The 17964-nt window shown below is 34.0% G+C and overlaps 3 protein-coding genes across 4 annotated transcripts; 2 read left to right on the plus strand and 1 right to left on the minus strand.

The window, feature by feature from the left end:
* Positions 1–3085: 3085 nt before the first annotated feature.
* Positions 3086–6708, minus strand: LOC118055366 (uncharacterized). 2 transcript variants are annotated; one of them, XM_073410668.1, is made up of 3 exons: positions 6535–6708; positions 6162–6390; positions 3086–3333 (listed from the first exon to the last, which is right to left on the minus strand). In XM_073410668.1, the coding sequence occupies exons 1-3, from the start codon at positions 6575–6577 to the stop codon at positions 3285–3287; spliced, it is 321 nt and encodes a 106-aa protein (XP_073266769.1). In that variant the 5' UTR covers positions 6578–6708; the 3' UTR covers positions 3086–3284. The 2 variants fall into 2 exon arrangements, with proteins under 2 accessions (XP_073266769.1, XP_034923138.1); XM_035067247.2 differs by having other exon boundaries at positions 6162–6417; positions 6535–6695.
* A 1868-nt stretch (positions 6709–8576) lies between these two features.
* On the plus strand, positions 8577–12732 carry LOC140955228 (uncharacterized). The gene is made up of 6 exons (XM_073407281.1): positions 8577–8627; positions 8718–9096; positions 9429–9919; positions 10909–11466; positions 11971–12141; positions 12289–12732. Exons 1-6 carry the CDS (start codon positions 8577–8579, stop codon positions 12730–12732), a joined length of 2094 nt encoding a protein of 697 aa, XP_073263382.1.
* A 1727-nt stretch (positions 12733–14459) lies between these two features.
* On the plus strand, positions 14460–15990 carry LOC118055310 (GEM-like protein 5). Its single transcript, XM_073407188.1, has 3 exons — positions 14460–15077; positions 15185–15458; positions 15604–15990. The coding sequence occupies exons 1-3, from the start codon at positions 14683–14685 to the stop codon at positions 15808–15810; spliced, it is 876 nt and encodes a 291-aa protein (XP_073263289.1). The 5' UTR covers positions 14460–14682; the 3' UTR covers positions 15811–15990.
* The last annotated feature ends 1974 nt before the right edge of the window (positions 15991–17964 follow it).

The raw sequence follows: 17964 nt of genomic DNA on the forward strand, positions 1-17964 counted from the left end.
TTATCTTATCATTTTGAAAATGATTTGGTCATACCAACAACAATCCACATATATAATGCATTCACTACATGTTGTACCTTCTACTTGATTTTTTATGACAAAAATAATACTGCTACTGTTCTTGCTATTGTTCAGGTGGAGTCGGATATGCTGGATCGACTTCGCCAAGCTGCTACGGAGGATACATCGTACAAGAAAATGGCTGAGCTTGTACGAGAAGGGATAATATGGAGGTATTGGTTGGAGCATGACCTACTCTATGCAAAGAGGGGTCGAATCTTCGTGCCTAAGGGAGAGCTGCGAAAATACTTAATGATGAAGACTCATGATCCGCAGTGGGCTGGACATCCAGGAAGGGAAATGATGGTTGCTCTGTCTATCACATATTACACATTTTCTGCTTGATTTCTCACAACATAAGAGGATTTATACTGAAAGTAAAGACATGAATATTATATTTCAAAATAGTAATTTATAAACAGAAGAATTCCTCTATCTAACGATCTACATCATTACCTTGCTGTGTACCTATTTTAACAAAAACCATATTAATTAACTTCTCACTATTTTAGTCTAATATTAATTATATACTCTTAACATTTGAAATTTAATACTTCTACTTCAATCTAACTCAATCCCTTAATTTACCTAATCTTTGCAAAACTTCAAAATCCAGCTAACTTATCTTAATTACCAAATAAATCTAACACTTCTATATAATTGCTCAGAAATTTGGTTTTCCTTTCTCGGTTACCAATAGATCCAGTAATTCCATTTGAATTACCCATCATCCAGCTAACCTCTTTTGTTAGTCAATCAATCCAGTAATTCCATATGAATTACTCCTTATCCGATTAACATCTTTGTTAACCAATAAACCCGGTAATTCTCTTGATTACCAAAAAATCCGGCTAACCCATTCGGTTATCAAAATCAATCTGGTAATTCTATATGAATTACCTAGCATCCAGCTAACCTTTTTTGTTAGCCAATCAATCCGGTAATTCCATTCAAATTATCCAGCATCCGGCTAACCTCTTTTGTTAGCCAAACAATCTGGTAAATGCATACGAATTACCCCATATCTAATTAACCTCTTTGTTAATCAATAAACTCGATAATTTAACATAATTTACCGATAATTCACATAATCATAATTGAAATGATTCATTTGCTCCATTCTTTTACCATCAATTAAATAAACAACATAGATATTTAAGGAAACTAAAAATTACAAAATAAGATGACGAATCACCTACCTTCTGCTTGGGATGACGCAACTTTTCTTGTCTGATAACTAGCTCCAGATATAACTTCTGAATCAATCAAGTGTTATTATATCATTAGTCTATCAATATTTTTCTTACGTGCCGAAACACAAAATACATAATATTGTTATTTGTAATTTGTTCTAATAAAAATTCATTCTTAAATATAACATCATTATTTTACATACAGCCTCATATTTAACTTAAGTTGCTTCTTTTCTTACTTTATGTTCATAATTCCTTCATCAAATAATTCTTCTATTATGTATGCCCTCACATCATATTATTTATTTTATCTAAATATATGTAAGAACTATATTCAAACACAATCTAGACATCTTATCTTCATATTTTCTTTTAACTAGTTTTATTTCTCTTTTAATTTGAATTTACTTATTATTTTTTTTTCTATTTTTTTTTTATCAACTTAAATGCTATTTCTTCATTCAGTCTTTCTTACATTTTCAAATATTATGATTAAACATGGTTTTTTCTAAACATTAACATCAAAACTCATTCTCCCACTTTTTTTTTTTCATTTGGCCGAATGTGATGTTTCTTTTCCTCCTCCAAAGTTTTTCTTCATTTACTTTATTTCAACTTATTTTCATTCTATTCCACTTTAATTTCATCAATTTTTCTTCCCCTCCTAATTCCCCCAAATTCACATAAGAACCCTAAGTTGAAAAATCAAGGATTTAAGGGAAACTAAGGTAAAATTCCGTGAAATTACTTCATAACTTAATCAAGTAAGCTTAAGAAAACATCTAAATCAAACATTAAATCCAAACTTCTCATGCTTACCTATTGCTTTTCTTCCAATTTCTCTTCTCTTTCAAAGTTAGCTGAATTCCCCTTCTCAATTCCTCCTTGCTTCATTTGATTTAGTGTTTTATAAGCTAAACTTGCAAGTTTATAAAATTATTCTCTTCATTTTCTTATTGTTTTTCCTTGCTTTTCTCTCTTTCTTTGATGTTATTTTATGTTCTTTCTTTTTATATTTTTGTTTCTGCCCAGTCGACAGTTAATAAAAGAGAAGGGGAGCTTATTTGTTTTCTTTTCAATGGCAAATAACCATTATATCCTTAATAAGTATTTTTGCCTCTATTTGACGGTCATTTTTTTTTTTGCTAGCACTACCGAGCTCTGTTAATCTTAAAATTTTAACCAAATTTTATTCAATATATTTTAAAGTTCTCCTAAAATTTTAGCTCAATCCAATGGTCTGATTGAAAATTACATCCAATAATATAAAATTAATCAAATTGTGATTTTTCATCAAATTTTTAAATTTCTCTAAAAATTCAAAAAATTTAACGTAAACTAAGACATCATATTAAAAGGCTCCACATAAATTTTCAGAATTTTTTAACACAATAAAAAATTATAATTTTTTATTTTATTTTATATAAAACTAGTTAATTTATAATTATTTACCTAGAAGTTTTTCAGAAGCGTTAACATGTTTGCAGGCATCTAACGAGAAACTTGAACAATAGTCAACGTCAGTGCATCAGTGAATTCTTGGCTTCTAGCAGATGATGAGATGTTCCAAATTTCACATTGCGCAACTCCTCTCCTGTAGTTGAAAGTGTCCCAACTTACGCTTTCCCTCCAGAAGGGGAATTTTCCTGGAATCTTCGTGCTAGCATCTTTTGTTGGATCTTTCTGATAATATAAGCAGTCCACCATTAGCTTTCTAGCTACAACCTTAGCTATTAACTTCATCGAGATCTTTTCCACATGATCCCTCAAATGTCAGGAGTCGCCTATAAATATAAAGCTTTCTCTGCTAGAAGCTTTCAGCACAGTAGTAATTAAAAAACAAGCTTTGCCAGATTTATCAAGGAAGCCGCGTTAAAGTCAAGAAGGTGAGCGAGACAATAGCATTGAGGCATACCTAAACTGTTTTCAAGTTGGAGGAAATGACACTATTAAATTACATTTACATAGAAATCCATACAATTCTAGATAAGAAGAATGCGAAACCATATACATCAATGAAGCAGTACAAATTTAGAAGCAGCATTCCTCCAACACACAACAGCAACATAGCGCGGCCAAACTGCACATGCACAATAAATAATCATCATTATCACATCAATAATGAAGAATAAAGGTCATCATTCAAGTACATTTAAATGAAGTCATTACAAAAAAATCAGGTAGATGCCATGATTATAAACATTGCAGGGTAAAGTAGATGAGGATTCAGCAATCTAATATACCAACAGCTAAGCGACTGGGAGCATTCACAGCAAAGAGGAAGCATTAAGTGCTCCCCCATTTGCAAAGCAAATCGATGGGTAAAAGAATCCCAGATTGCTAACCAACCAGGTGACAAACCTATATGCATTTGCTGCATTAAGAGTTGCTGAAAGCCCTGGGATATGGAAACAAGATCTAATATCAAACAAGGAATGACATAAATGTTCATCGAAAGAGAAACCTCAACAACAATGATCACAAGGTATCAAATGCATCCTGTTGATCCCAGGGAACCCAGACCTTATAGATACTGACTAGGACTGAAGTCACCCAATCAAACCTTGTTGACTTGTGAGATAGCTTGTGTTCTGACTCTTTTGAGAACTGAATCATACAAGTGTAAGTAGTATAGCAATACATAGACCAAGTCAGGTGTTTAATGTTCTATAGGGCTTATTCAAGATGCTTTGTTTCTTTCCAACTGCCAATTTTTGTGACAAGCATAGACGCTTATTTTCTACTCCATCTCAGGACCTTCATAGGAATAGTACACTAGCCAGAGCTTAATCTAGTCATTAAAAGCTGATAGATGCATATGGCAGCCTGCTGTTATATGTTGGCCAACTGTTAAAGACCTTGTTTTCTGAAATCTGAAGTTAGGTTGTGACATTAAGACTTGAATACACCATTAAGCTCTTTTAACATCCAAACGCTGTTATTAAATGTCATAATTGTTTCAAACCATGTGTAAAGTTAGGTTGTAAGACAATAATAGATACATGTCGTTAAACTAATTCAGTATCTCCGACCCAGTCTTGCAATAGGAGGTTTCAAGTTTTATCATTGAACTGTTTCAAAATGACATGTGGCGTGGAGAAATTTCAATGTGCCCCAACAATGGGACTTCAAGTAGTAGGAAAGGTTCCACAGAATTGGCGAACCATGATAATGAAGCAAATTATCCAGGTCCTATAATAAGATTAAGGGTGCTCATCCAACTTCACCAGTTCAATGACATCCAAGCTACCTCGTATTGCTGAAGGAAACCCTCAATGAGTTGGTAATAATCTATTACAGATAGTTATAGGGCATGTTTTTCGGTCTAGTTATTTACTGCTTCAACCTCATGCTGAGCAATTCCAAATTAAATTCGAGCTAGGTTGATGAAGTTTTTAAGAAGAGAACAACTTTCGAGTACTAAATTTTTCAACATTTTGGCTATAATCTGTAATCATCTATCATCACACATTTTCCCCTTGTCCTTTCTGTTACAAACTCCCTGTCTCTACTCCTTCCTACTTACTCTAAAACTTTGCATCTAAATAAGTTACCTAATGCCCTAACCAGAATTTAAAAAGAGTATTCACACATTTTTTTGTAAAGAAGAGTATGAGGAAAATCCAAATTGATTTTCCCTTTGGGGCTTCAGGTAACAAGAATACTGTAGATTAGAGCTCCAAGGTTCATTTGCTGGTGGCAAGAGAAAAACAGTAATTCTCAAATAACTTGCAATTCCAAATCACATGATAAAACCCAAAAGAAATAGAAGTCCTGGATTTTCCTTACCAACATCACTCTGAACTCGCGATGACAAGACAATAGAAATCTACAGGTATCTGAACTAAAAGGTAGTCATTGAACACCAGATATCAAAAGCCTCCTGCTAATTTGCACCAATTTCACCAAGACCTGTACTTACAGGTATTGAGGAGGACCCATGTCATCTAGTCAAACCTCATCACTTTCAAGTTAGCTTGTTCAGTTCTAGGTGGTTTGAATCCATTAAGTTTAAGCAGTATGATAATCAATCGACCATGGCAGGTTTTTAATGATCTACAAGGCTTATTCAAGACCCTTCCATTGCTTTCCAACAATCGCCAACCTTTGTTAGGTAGATAGACAGTTCTAATCTACTATATTGTTTTCAGAATCTTCATAAGTACTAGCCAGAGATATGAAATAGCCATTAAAAAGTGTTAGATGTGTAAAGCTGTTATACGTTTAGCAAATATCTCAAACTTTGTATCCTAAAGTTAGGCCGCAACGCAGATCTGCAACACAATCTAGCTTCGAAAACATAGGATGGCTTTTCTTTCATTGGGAATTATTTCAAACTCTTTGTAGTAAAGTTCGGCTGTAAGAAAAAGACTGACTAAACAAAGAATACGTGCTCTAGCCGTGCAATAGTTACGTTTCCACAGAAGTAAATAGGTGGAGAACAACTTTCTGGTTCTCTAGTAGCTTAGATGCTCAACCGATTCCTAAATAGATAATGTCCAATTCAATGCCATCCTACCCGCCTCATATTGCTAATAAAAAACCTTAACAAGTCAAGTGTGGTTCATTACAGACAGTATAAGATCAGAGAAGTTTCTACTACGGAATTAGTTATCAGCTGATTAAACAGCATCCTAAACACTTCAAAGTGAAACTGATACGCTCGGAGAAGCCGCCAAGACTGAACTATTTTCCAATCCTAAACACTTAAAGTTCCATCATTGATTGAATCCCATGATATTAAACTAAATTCAAGACAAGATCTCACAAAAACAATCGTCAATAATGGAATACCATAACATTAAACAAAATTCAACCCAACCACATAGCACAAGCCCCCCCCCCCCCCCCTAAAAAAAGAAGAAAGAAAGACGGAAGAAACAGAGCAAATAGATATATGAAACATACCAACCACGTAAAAACGAGGAGCAACCATCATCCTGGTAATGATGATGTTCATAGTGATAACACTCTTGGTACTGTTGCGGACCTGGAGGTGGTGGTGGTGGATACCCTTCAGCGAAATACCCTTGGTACCCACGAGGTGGCCCCGGTGGTGGGTATCCAGAGTACCCTGGTGGTGGTGGTGCTCCAGGCGGTGGGTACCCTCCGTACGGTGGTGTTGTTGGCGGGTACCCTGGTGGTGGGTAAGGTGGTGAGTACCCTGTCCCAATTAAAATTACAAAAAAAAACACAAACCAAATTCTAAACTCAAAACAGAAAAAATAAAAAGAAATTAATAATATTAATAATAATTAAGGAATTAAAAGAGTTTGATTACCTGAAGGCGGGTAGGGTTGATGAGGGACTTTTTGGTAACTCATCTTCAAGAGATTGAAGAGAAGAAGAAGATGATTGGGTGGCTTTCCTTCGTGTTCGTCAAGTGTTCAGATTGTATAACTTGAAGATGAAGGAAGCCATTGATTTTCTTAACGGGTTTGTGAGGATGGTCTTAGTTTATGTTGGTGAGCGCTTTCTTGTAGCCGTTGGATGATATTGACAAATAGTAGATCAAACGGTCTTGATTTGAAGGCTACGTTACTGGTGCTTCGTAGTTCTTTCTAAGGGTGAGCAAAACAACTGATAAACTAAGAAAATTAAGAAAAAAATAACTAAAAGAATAATAAAAAAAACTGAATTAAAGAATTAAAAAGTCACAAAAAAGTTTTGATTCAGTTTGGTTTTGGTTTCTAAAGTTTGAAACCAATTGAACTAAACTGAATTGGTTCAACCAGGCCAGGCCAACACTAAAAAAAAAATAAACAAGTATAAATATGATGTTTTTTCTAACCCTGAACCTAAAGTAACATTCAGCCACCCCCCTTCCCTTTACTCTCTGCATCTCTCCTTTTTTATTTTTCTTTATGCTCCACGATTGTTACTTGTTAAGCTCATGCTCCATACTCCTACGCCCCCCCTAACCCTCTTTTCTCTTTGCCTCATCCTTTTCTTTCTATCTCTCATCTCTTCAAGTTCATCCCTGCATCTTATCTTCTCCATCATATTCTCTTCTCTTCCTATCAACAAATTCATGAACTTCACCATTTACTTTAATCAAATTACATCACATTGGGCAGATAAAAAAGTGATAGTTTTTTTATGATTAAGATTCTAACTCCACTTCAAGTTCATCCATGCATCTTGTGGGTTTTTTTTTTTCATGTTATAATTTGCTTGTAGTTTATAGGCCGATCTGTTTTCCTGAATAACAGAAACCGAGATTTACTTGTATTTTATGGGTATATATCTTTTCCTTTTAATTATATCTTGGTCATGTAAATTGAAACAAGTTCCTGAATAACAGAAACAAGATTTGCTTTTCATTTTTACCGGTTTTTGAACAACAAAAACCAAATTGAAACCAGTCGGTTTGAACCGGTTTTGATTTTAAAATTTTAAAATTAATAATGTCGGTTTGGTTAATTTTTTCATGTAAAAACTAAATCAAACCGAAAATGATCACTCCTAGTTCTTCTGATGCTATAAAAGTTTGATCATTTTGTTTAGACATAAAATTCTTATTCATGTGTAGTATTTGTTTCGTATATAAAAACAATATTTTTTTTTAAATAAAATGATTTGTGAGAATTATAAACTTAATATTACCGTATTAAAAATAAAATTGTATGGATGTCATGTATCTTATATATTTGTGTTATATAAATATTTTATTTGAATAAAAGACTCCTTATTAATAATATTATTAAAATATAAATATTGGTATATTAGATCTAATACTTTATCGAGTTTTGTTTTCGTTGGAGCATTTTAAGAGTTTTTAATTATAAATATTACTACATAATTAAAATAAAAGAAAGATTTTATATTTATATTTATATTTATATTTTCATATTTAATTATATTTTTTCATCTTGTAAGAAAAACTAAAATTATTTTTCAAATAAAACTGATAGGATAGTTTTATTTTAATAAAAAAAAAATTTACATGTATTTTTTTTTTGTTCTTACCTAGGCATCCTCACACCCTTTTTAAAGGGTGAGACTAGTCCCGTTCGGGATTTGTGGCTGCCCTTCCTAATAAGTACACTTCTTGAAGATCAATTTCTCTCTCTCTAAAAAAAAACTATAAAATTTTATCTTTTTGGTTTTAATTTATGAAAGAGATATTGACAGCATAGGATTTGTATAATTCTACCACGATTAATTAGCCATGATACTCTCCTATAATCTTTCCATGATATCTGTAATATTTCATACTATATTTAGAATGATTAGATTACCATGTATATATGCGACAATCACTCTTGTAATTTGCTATATATATGAATAACAACAAAGGCAACAGTAGGTTAGCTTGTCTACATGGTATCAGAGCTTGCAATGGAATCCCTCACCACTTCAATCTTGTCTCCAGTCGCTGCTCTTGCTCTAGATTTTACACCTTCCAAAACTCGCTTACCTGATATTTCCACTAAGCTAGCCTCAAATAATTATCTTCTATAGAAAGCGCAGGTTGTTCCAATCTTAAGAGGACATGGTTTTCTTGGATATGTGACAGATGGAGTTTCTTGTCCTAAATTAACCATTGTTGATGCTGATGGTGCATCACAACCCAATCCAGATGCAACAACTTGGCTGCGTATTGATCAATTGGTCCTTAGATGGATCAACAGCTCGTTGTCAGACGGTCCTCTCTCCCAAGTCATCAATAGTGAGTCTAGTCATGATGCTTGGACTGTATTGGAGACTCTTTATGGAAGTCATACCCGAGACCGTATTCACCAAATAAAGGGAGAATTGCAAACTCTTACCAAAGACACTTTTTCTTTAGAAGATTATCTGCACAAAGCAAAGTTGTTGGCCTTGTCTCTTCGTGGTGCAGGCAAACCAATGGATGATGATGACCCCTTATTATTTGTATCCTACGAGGGCTAGGATCTGAGTTTGATCCTATTGTTGCAGCACTCAATGCTCGTGACATGTTTCCTTCTCTAGAAAGGGTTATTGACAAGCTTCATGACTTTGAAATCAAATTTTAAGGTACAAGAACGTCTCAATCTAGTGTTGCTTTCTATACTAACAAAAATTATTTCCATGCAAGATCTCAAGGTAATCATAATGCTCGTGGTCGTTCAGGTGGTTATCATAAGATGCCTTTCCAGCCACGCAACTAAGATGTGCATTCCTCTCATCCTATTAACAATTCTTCTAGAGCCAAGCTGTCCTCCTTTACTCGTGGAAGTCGCACATCTGGTCATGGACGAGGTAACATTACATGTTTTCGATGTGGCGATCCAAACCACAAAGCAGATGGTTGTTTCGCCTTTGACGAAGAAGCAGAACAATACAAGGCTTTTGCTGCTATCCAAATTGGAGACATTACAGAGGACACCTGGTATCCTGACACTGGTGCAAACCAGCACATGACTCCTAATTCCAATGAGGTGCAAGGTATTCATCCCTATTCTGGTACTGATACTATTATGGTTGGCAATGGTAATGGTTTATCTATAACTGGTATTGGACAGACTACTCTGCCAATTACTACTCTTCAGCTTCATAATGTTCTAGTTGTTCCTAATATCAAAGGAAAATTATTGTTTGTATCTCAGTTTATAAGAGACAATAACTGCTATTTTCTCTTTTATCCATGGGGATTCCTTCTCAAGGACATGAAGACAAATCAAGTGATCCTTAAAGGTCCAGTAGTGAATGGTCTATTTCCTATCAATCTGTAGTAGCTCTCAAAGCCTTCACTCAATTTTCTGGCAACTAAAGTTCCAGGCAGTCTGTGGCATGCTCGCCTTGGTCACCCTCACTCTCAAATTCTTAGCAGATTATGTTTACCATCTTTAAATAAAATGACAACGTTTTGTCACAGTTGTATGATAGGAAAATCTTTAAAGTTGCCCTTTCATTCTCGTCAAACATATGCAACTTCTTTTCTATATACACTACATACTAATGTCTGGGGTCCTGCATTAGTCTCTTCTTATGATTTTTTTCGGTTTTATTTACTTATTGTTGATGAATATTCATGTTATATATGGCTTTTCCCTATGGCTCGAAAATCTAATGTTGTCACCATTTTCCCTGCATTTCTTCAACAAATGGCAAAACAATTCAATAACTCTGTGAAAATTATTCAAAGTGATAATGATGGTGAATTTGTTAACACAGTATTGCAGACTCATTTTGCAGCTAATGGTATCATTCATAGACTTTCATGTTCAGGGACACCTGAACAAAATGGTTTGGTTGAACGAAGACATCGACATATTGTCGAGACAAGTTTAACACTACTAACACATGCTTCTGTTCTAGTTAAATACTGGACATCAGCCTTCAACACTACTGTCTTCTTAATCAATCGTCTGCCATCATGTTTCCTCATGAGCTTGTTTTTGGTTCCTCACCAAAATATGACTTTCTACGGGTATTTGGTTGCTCCTGCTATCCATTGCTTTCACCTTTTGGTTGGATCAAACTAGAATACAAATCAATATACTATGTATTCCTTGGATATTCAGCCAAACATAAGGGATATTACTGCCTTGAACCATATTTAGGCCACATTTATTTTAGACGACATATCTGATTTAATTAGCAGCATTTTCCATTCAAGAATGTTATAGCCTCTCATTCCTCTCGTAGTCAACTTTTTCAACTACAAGCACTTCCCAAATCTCTTCAGAATACTGCTCCACAATACTCACCTACTAGTTCCCAGTCTATTGGAATAGCTGTTGTAGAGGTTATGCCTACACACCTGATGGAAGCCATCCACTCCTTGGTCCATCTATCTCTCACTCCACCGCCATCAGCATTGCCCTCTTCATTACCCGTGTCTGTTCCTACAAGTATTCCACAGCGTACTCATCAAATGGTCACCCACACTCAAAAAGGGAATCTTAAACCGAAAGTCTTCCTTTCTTCTAGATATCATATACTTGTTTGTTTTCTTGCTGACCTTGCAGCTCAGCCACCAGAGCCCACTTCATACCGCCAGGCACTTCAACATCCTCAATGGAAGCAGGCCATGCAAGCTGAAATGGATGCTTTTCATGCCAATAATACATGGACTTTGGTTCCTCGCAAACCATATATGAATGTAGTTAACAGTAAGTGGGTCTTTAAAGTTAAAACAAAGTCCAACGACACACTTGACAAGTATAAGGCTAGACTTGTGGCCAGAGGTTTTACACAACTTCCAGGGCTGGACTATGATGAAACCTTTAGCTCGGTTGTCAAGGCAAGCACTATTCGACTCATTCTCACAATCGGTTTATCTTAGGGCTGGACTATTAGACAGTTAGATGTCAACAACACGTTTCTTCATGGTGATTTACAAGAACGTGTTTATTTAGCTCAACCGCCTAGTCATAAGGATCCTGCTCTTCCATAGCATGTCTGTCTTCTCCATCAAGCTTTGTATGGCTTAAAACAAACACCACATGCTTGGTATATGAAATTCAACAACTACATTCAATCGATGGGTTTTCTTCACTGTCCCTATGATCAGTTGTTATTCTATCAACGACAAGGTTCATATATTCCTCTTCTATTAATCTATGTTAATGATATACTTATTACTAAGAGTTCTCCTTCATAAATCTATGCATTTATATCTCATCTCTCCTCTGTATTTAGCATGAAAAATCTCAGTGATATTCACTACTTCCTTGGTCTTTAAATTGCTAGGGATGCAACCATTATCACTGTAACTCAGACACAATACCTAGTGTCCTTTTTGCAGAAATTCGGTCAAGCTGGTGCCAAACTAGTTACCACTCCCCTTGCCTTAGGAACATTATTGACAGCCACTAATGGTGCCTTGATATCTGATCCAACTTTTTATCGCCAACTTGTTGGATCCTTGCAATATCTTACTCTCACACGACCTGACATCTCCTATTATGTTCATCGTGTTTGTCAATACATGCATGCACCTAGGGAGCCTCATCTCATTGCTGTGAAGAGGATATTTCGATATTTAAAGGGCACTCTTAATCTTGGTCTTCACCTTGTTCACACCCCTTTAATTACTCTTCATGGCTTTTGTGATGCAGACTAGGCCGGCTGCCATGATGATTGGCGATCCACATATGATTTTGCTATATATATGGGTAACAACCTGTTATCCTGGGGTGCCAAGAAGCAGGCCACAATGTCTCATTCCATGGTAGAGGCAGAATATCGTGCATTAGCATCCACTACAGCTGAACTCATGTGGTTTATGAATTTGCTACAGAGTATTGGCTATTGTCTTCCACCTCCGAAGTTGTACTATGACAATATCAGTGCTGTGACTATGGCCAAGAATCCAGTTTTTCATCATCGGACAAAGCACATTGAAATTGATGTCCATTTCGTTCGAGAACGAGTTGCTAGCAGAGATCTTTTGTTAGAACATGTTGCTGGCTCTACTCAAACTGCAGATATCTTCACTAAACCGCTCTGCTCTACCAAGTTTGTTCCTAATCATGACAAGCTCTTCATTAGTTCACTCCCACCTTGAGCTTGCGGGGGGATGAAAGAGATATTAACAGCATAGGATTCATATAATTCTATCATGATTAATTAGCCATGATACTCTCCTATATCTTTCCATGATATCTGTAATATTTCATACTGTATTTAGAATGATTAGATTATTATGTATATATGCGACAATCACTCTTGTAATCTGCTATATATATGAATAACAACAAAGGCAACAGTAGGTTAGCTTTTCTACAATTTATTACTATACTGATAAGCAAATTATACAAAATTATCAAAGATTAATTCAGAGGATTTCTAATTATTAAAAATATATATATGAAATTTGGATATTGAACCAAACCAAACAATAAAATTAATAACTAATATGTACAAATAATACATGTGTGAAACACTTGGCAAGAAACTAGTGCTAAATAAGATCTGATCAAGGATTGAACTCTTATGGCTGCCCCTTAAAAAAATAAATTTATATTTTCATATACATATAACCACTAAAAAAAGCTAGTACTACACAAAATTGACAGTTGTATCAAATAAGTAGTTGTTGTAAAATCGAGAAACACATGTAACTGATTGACAAGTTATTTACATTAAATTAAAAATCCGTAAGGTAAGAAAAATTAAAAACTAAATTCACTTAAGAGGTAGAAAACACCATTGACAGTTGTTGATTTGATAAATAATTAAATAATAATTATTGCTAAACATATATTTCATAAGAGTTTTTTTTGTGTCATTTTTTATATATATAGTTATTAAACTTTATTTAACAAATCAATTTAAAATTTAACTTATAATTTGAAATTTTATCCAGGTTAAATTTAAAATAACCGCGTAACACAACTTGAATTATGAGTGAAAAAACAAATTGTTAGAACTTGTATACAGAATATGGTACAATGTGAAGTTTCATGGGCCAGATATAAAAGCTTCATACCTTGGGCTTTAAGGGCAAATAGATGATTTTCAGGAGTTATGAGTCCATTATTATTATTATTAAATGTGATTATCCAGACCAGTTTACATACATCTCGATTTATTCTTGAAAATTCTAAAATAAATGATTATATAAATCTTCAGTAATCTTGAAAATTATAATATTCGAATTGGTAATATCTGAGAAGCAAATTCATAATTCAAAAAGCTATAACTCTCAGGTTGGTTGTAATTATTGTTCTTATTACTACAAGTGGTATGGTTATTAGACCCGGTTTGGTCCGGGAATTGGATGATATGAGATCTTGAATGATTCTAAATCTAGCAAAAGTAAATAATCTTGAGAAAATTATTTTACTTGTTGGTTCAATTTAGAACTCGGTTGATTTGGCATAATTTATTTTTTTTGCTTCTTTTGACAGTGGTGAGGAGATAGAAGGGTGAAATGGCTGTGATTCTTGATTAGTGCCGTTCATTTTGGGTAGAGAATGATGCAAAATTGTGGCTGTGGGGATGTGTTTTTGGCTATGAGAATATAAATTTGGCTGCATTTGAAGGAGACCATTGCTTATAGCTGACTAAAACATTTCATTAAACCGTACGTGTGGACTTGGACTCTTGTAATTATAATTTTTCACGGATTTCAACTTGGGTTTCTTCTTTGTTAAGGATAAGTAGTAATATTCTAATTTAAAAGAATTGACAACTTCAAAGCACATAAATTATATTCACTTAGGTTAACGATGAGAGGATAAGATAATAAGCTTAGAACTCGAGACACCTGTAAGATACAGCCTTCTCATTTTCATATGTATCCCTTGCTTAACAATGAAGAAATCCATGTTGATACCCCTGGAAATTTCTAATTAGAAGAGTCCAAGTCCACACCTACGGTTCAATGAAATGTTCTCGTCAGCTATAAGCAACGGTCTCCTTCAAATGCTATATATGGTCAGAGCCAAATATATATTCTCATAGCCAGAAACACATCTCCACAGCCACAGTTTTGCATCATTCTCTACCCAAAATGAACGGCACCAACCAAGAATCACAGCCATTTTACCCTTCTATCTCCTCGCCACTGTCAAAGGAAGCAAGCCCTTTTCATGGAACAATGTCCGACTCATTGCCTAGCACTTCCCGTCACTCATCGTTCTCACCACCACCATACGATGAGAGCTCGGAGAAATGGGGGACTCGTGTCATGGGAAATCCTGCTGTTCCTTCGTGCCATCCAGATAATAAAAAGGCAGCCTTATGGGGTGCAACTGGTGATGAAGCCCAGAACTTCCATCATCCATACCTCCAGTACAGCCCCGTTGAAAAATCATCAAGTAGCAGTAAGGAATCCATTCTCCAGGTGTTTAATTCTTGGGGCACCAAGGCTGAGACCATCGCTCAAAATATCTGGCACAACCGTATGTAATGTTTTGATCATGTTCAATAGATTTAAAATCTTTGATCATTTCAGATTTCAAAAATGAACTTTTTATGTTAACATCATCATGATCATTTTGTTCAACAATCAGGACTAGTTCATCTGTTCCCGGAGCCGCATGGGGCAAGGTGAACCTGACAGCTAAAGCATTAACAGGAGGTGGGTTTGAGGCTCTATACAAGCAGACATTCACAAGTACAAATCCAAATGAAAAGCTGAAGAAGACATTTGCCTGCTATCTCTCCACAACGACAGGTCCAGTTGCCGGAACCTTTTATCTATCCGATGCTCATGCAGCTTTCTGTAGCGACCGTCCCTTGTCTTTCACAGCACCCTCAGGCCAGGGAGCTTGGAGTTATTACAAGGTAAAGAAAAGGGTTACAAACCAGCGTAAATTGTGTGATCAATAGCACCGAGCACAAACCAATATCTATGAAATAACTATTTAAGAATGTCTTCAATATCTATCAGAATTATTTGAATTGAGTGTCAGAGGTTTGGCTGGAACAGGTAATGATACCTTTGAGCAAGATTGGCGCCATCAATCCTGTAGTCATGAGGGAGAATCAATCCGAGAGATACATCCAGATCGTTACAATTGATGGGCATGATTTCTGGTTCATGGGCTTCGTTAATTATGAGAAAGCATCTCGGCATCTAACAGAAAGTATCTCAAGTTCGGTAGGAAGCATAGCAGCAGAGCCGATGGTTGTATAAAATTTGTGGCCCTACCATATCCCATTGGATTCTTTCTCAGAGAGATTTTCAGTACTGTTTTTTTTTTTTTTTGTTAAAATCTCTACCATATACCATATCGCAAAGCATTTTTCTTTTCTTTGATCTTCTCCTATGAATAAAATTATGTCACTATTTTGTTACAAGGATATAGATAGAGCTCCAGATCATTCAATCAAGCCATTTTTCTTCTTCTTTTTGGTGAAATATCTATTTTGATTTTTTTTTTTTGTGAAATATCTATTTCAAAAAAGGATCACCGATGATGAACCGCACCACCCATGACCACACACGCTATCTAATAAAAAAGAGGATGTGGCAACACAACTAATAACATGAAAAAATATGGTTTTTAGCTGGTAGGAGATTTTGCACAGGTCGCTCGAAGGGCACGATCACCTCTTACTTGTTGACACATGCAACCACTTTTTGTTTTTTAAATTTATTAAATTAACAAATCAAGATCTTTTTATAACGCAAATATCGATTCTCCATTCAGTAGGCTATGAAAGAATCAAGTATTTGTTGTGCCATTGATTTCACACCACAAATGAAGACTCACCACTTAACCATAAATGTATTAAGAATGATTAAGATAACAATTATAACACATATTAATAACAATTTTTCTTGAATTTAAACATTAAAGTTCATGTTAAATTTGTATTATACTTATTATCACATTATTAGTATAACCTTTTTACATTAAAAAAAATAAACTTAACTAAATATAATTAAAAAGAAAAATATAAATAAGCAAGATAAGAGCATAGTTATGATATAAATTAACTACGTATAATAATAATAATAATAATAATAATAATAAAGCATAAACAAGAGATTAATTAAAATATAACATAAAATAAAACTTGAATATTAAAAAAATGCAAAGAAAGAAAGCAACAACATGGATCTTGATGTGAAAACCAATATATTTAAATGTATGGCAAATATCTTTTTTTATAGGCTAAAATTTAAAACTATTAATTTGGTGGCTAGACAAAATATTATTGATATCATAATCTAAACAAATGATCTGCATAAAAGTTATAAATATTTATCTCAGATTTTCAACTTGAGAAAATGGTTATATTTGAGCTTCAGGAGAAATTCATATTTCTATTTTGTTGTTATGATTTGAATTTAAAAACAGTTGTATTGAATCTTGGTCTCTGCATAAATGTTTTAGGCCTATATTTTATCTTTTAATGAAAGTAAACTACACTTGAATCTAAGATCAAGAACTTCAGCTATAATCTAAAAACTGAATGGTGTTTCAGTTTGTATAGAACCAACCCAACTATAATTTCTTTTTTTAAGCCTAACCCTTTATTTTTCTTTTCACATAAACCACAATTTAAATAATAAAACACATCAATAAGTCTTTTAAATTATGAGATATGCATATTTTACAAACCTACATTTAAAACCGAGCATTTACTATAAATTAAAGATATGTTTATATTATTATATTTGTTATTATAAAACGTGCTTAAATTAAGAAACTTAATGATACTTTAAGCGCAATATAATAATATAAAATCTTAATAAAATATATTTTTTAAATACTTATCATATCTCATAACTAGTTTATTATTAGTCCATAGTAACTAAAATGTTAAAATAAAAAAAATTATAAAATCCAAAACTAAGATATTCATCATTTTATTTTCACTAATCAATTCAATTAAAAAAAACTCTCATTAGATTTATATTTTTGTGTTCTTAATCAACATATTAGTAAAAAAAATTTATGTTTAATATATTAAAATATAGTCATTAGGCTTTATTTGAAAGGAAAAAAAAAAAAGATATGTTGTAATATTTTCTATGGTCAACTTCCTTAGGTTAGGATATCTATATAAATTTAAAGTCGAATATGTGGAATATGGAGAAAAATGGATTGCTATTTATGGACAGCATATGGCTTCGGGTTTTAAATATGCTCTGATAGGAGTTTATACACCATGTTCTGTTTTAGAAAGAAGAGAACTTTGGGATGATCTTACTATCTTGAGATAAACTTTTGATATACCATGGTTCCGTACGGGAGATTTTAATGAAATTCTTACACAATAAGAAAGAAACAATGGCTATGTCAACCCTATAGGCTCAAGAGCTTTCCAGATTTTTCTG

This window comes from Populus alba, chromosome 1, assembly GCF_005239225.2.
Source record: "Populus alba chromosome 1, ASM523922v2, whole genome shotgun sequence".
Taxonomy (NCBI): domain Eukaryota; kingdom Viridiplantae; phylum Streptophyta; class Magnoliopsida; order Malpighiales; family Salicaceae; genus Populus; species Populus alba.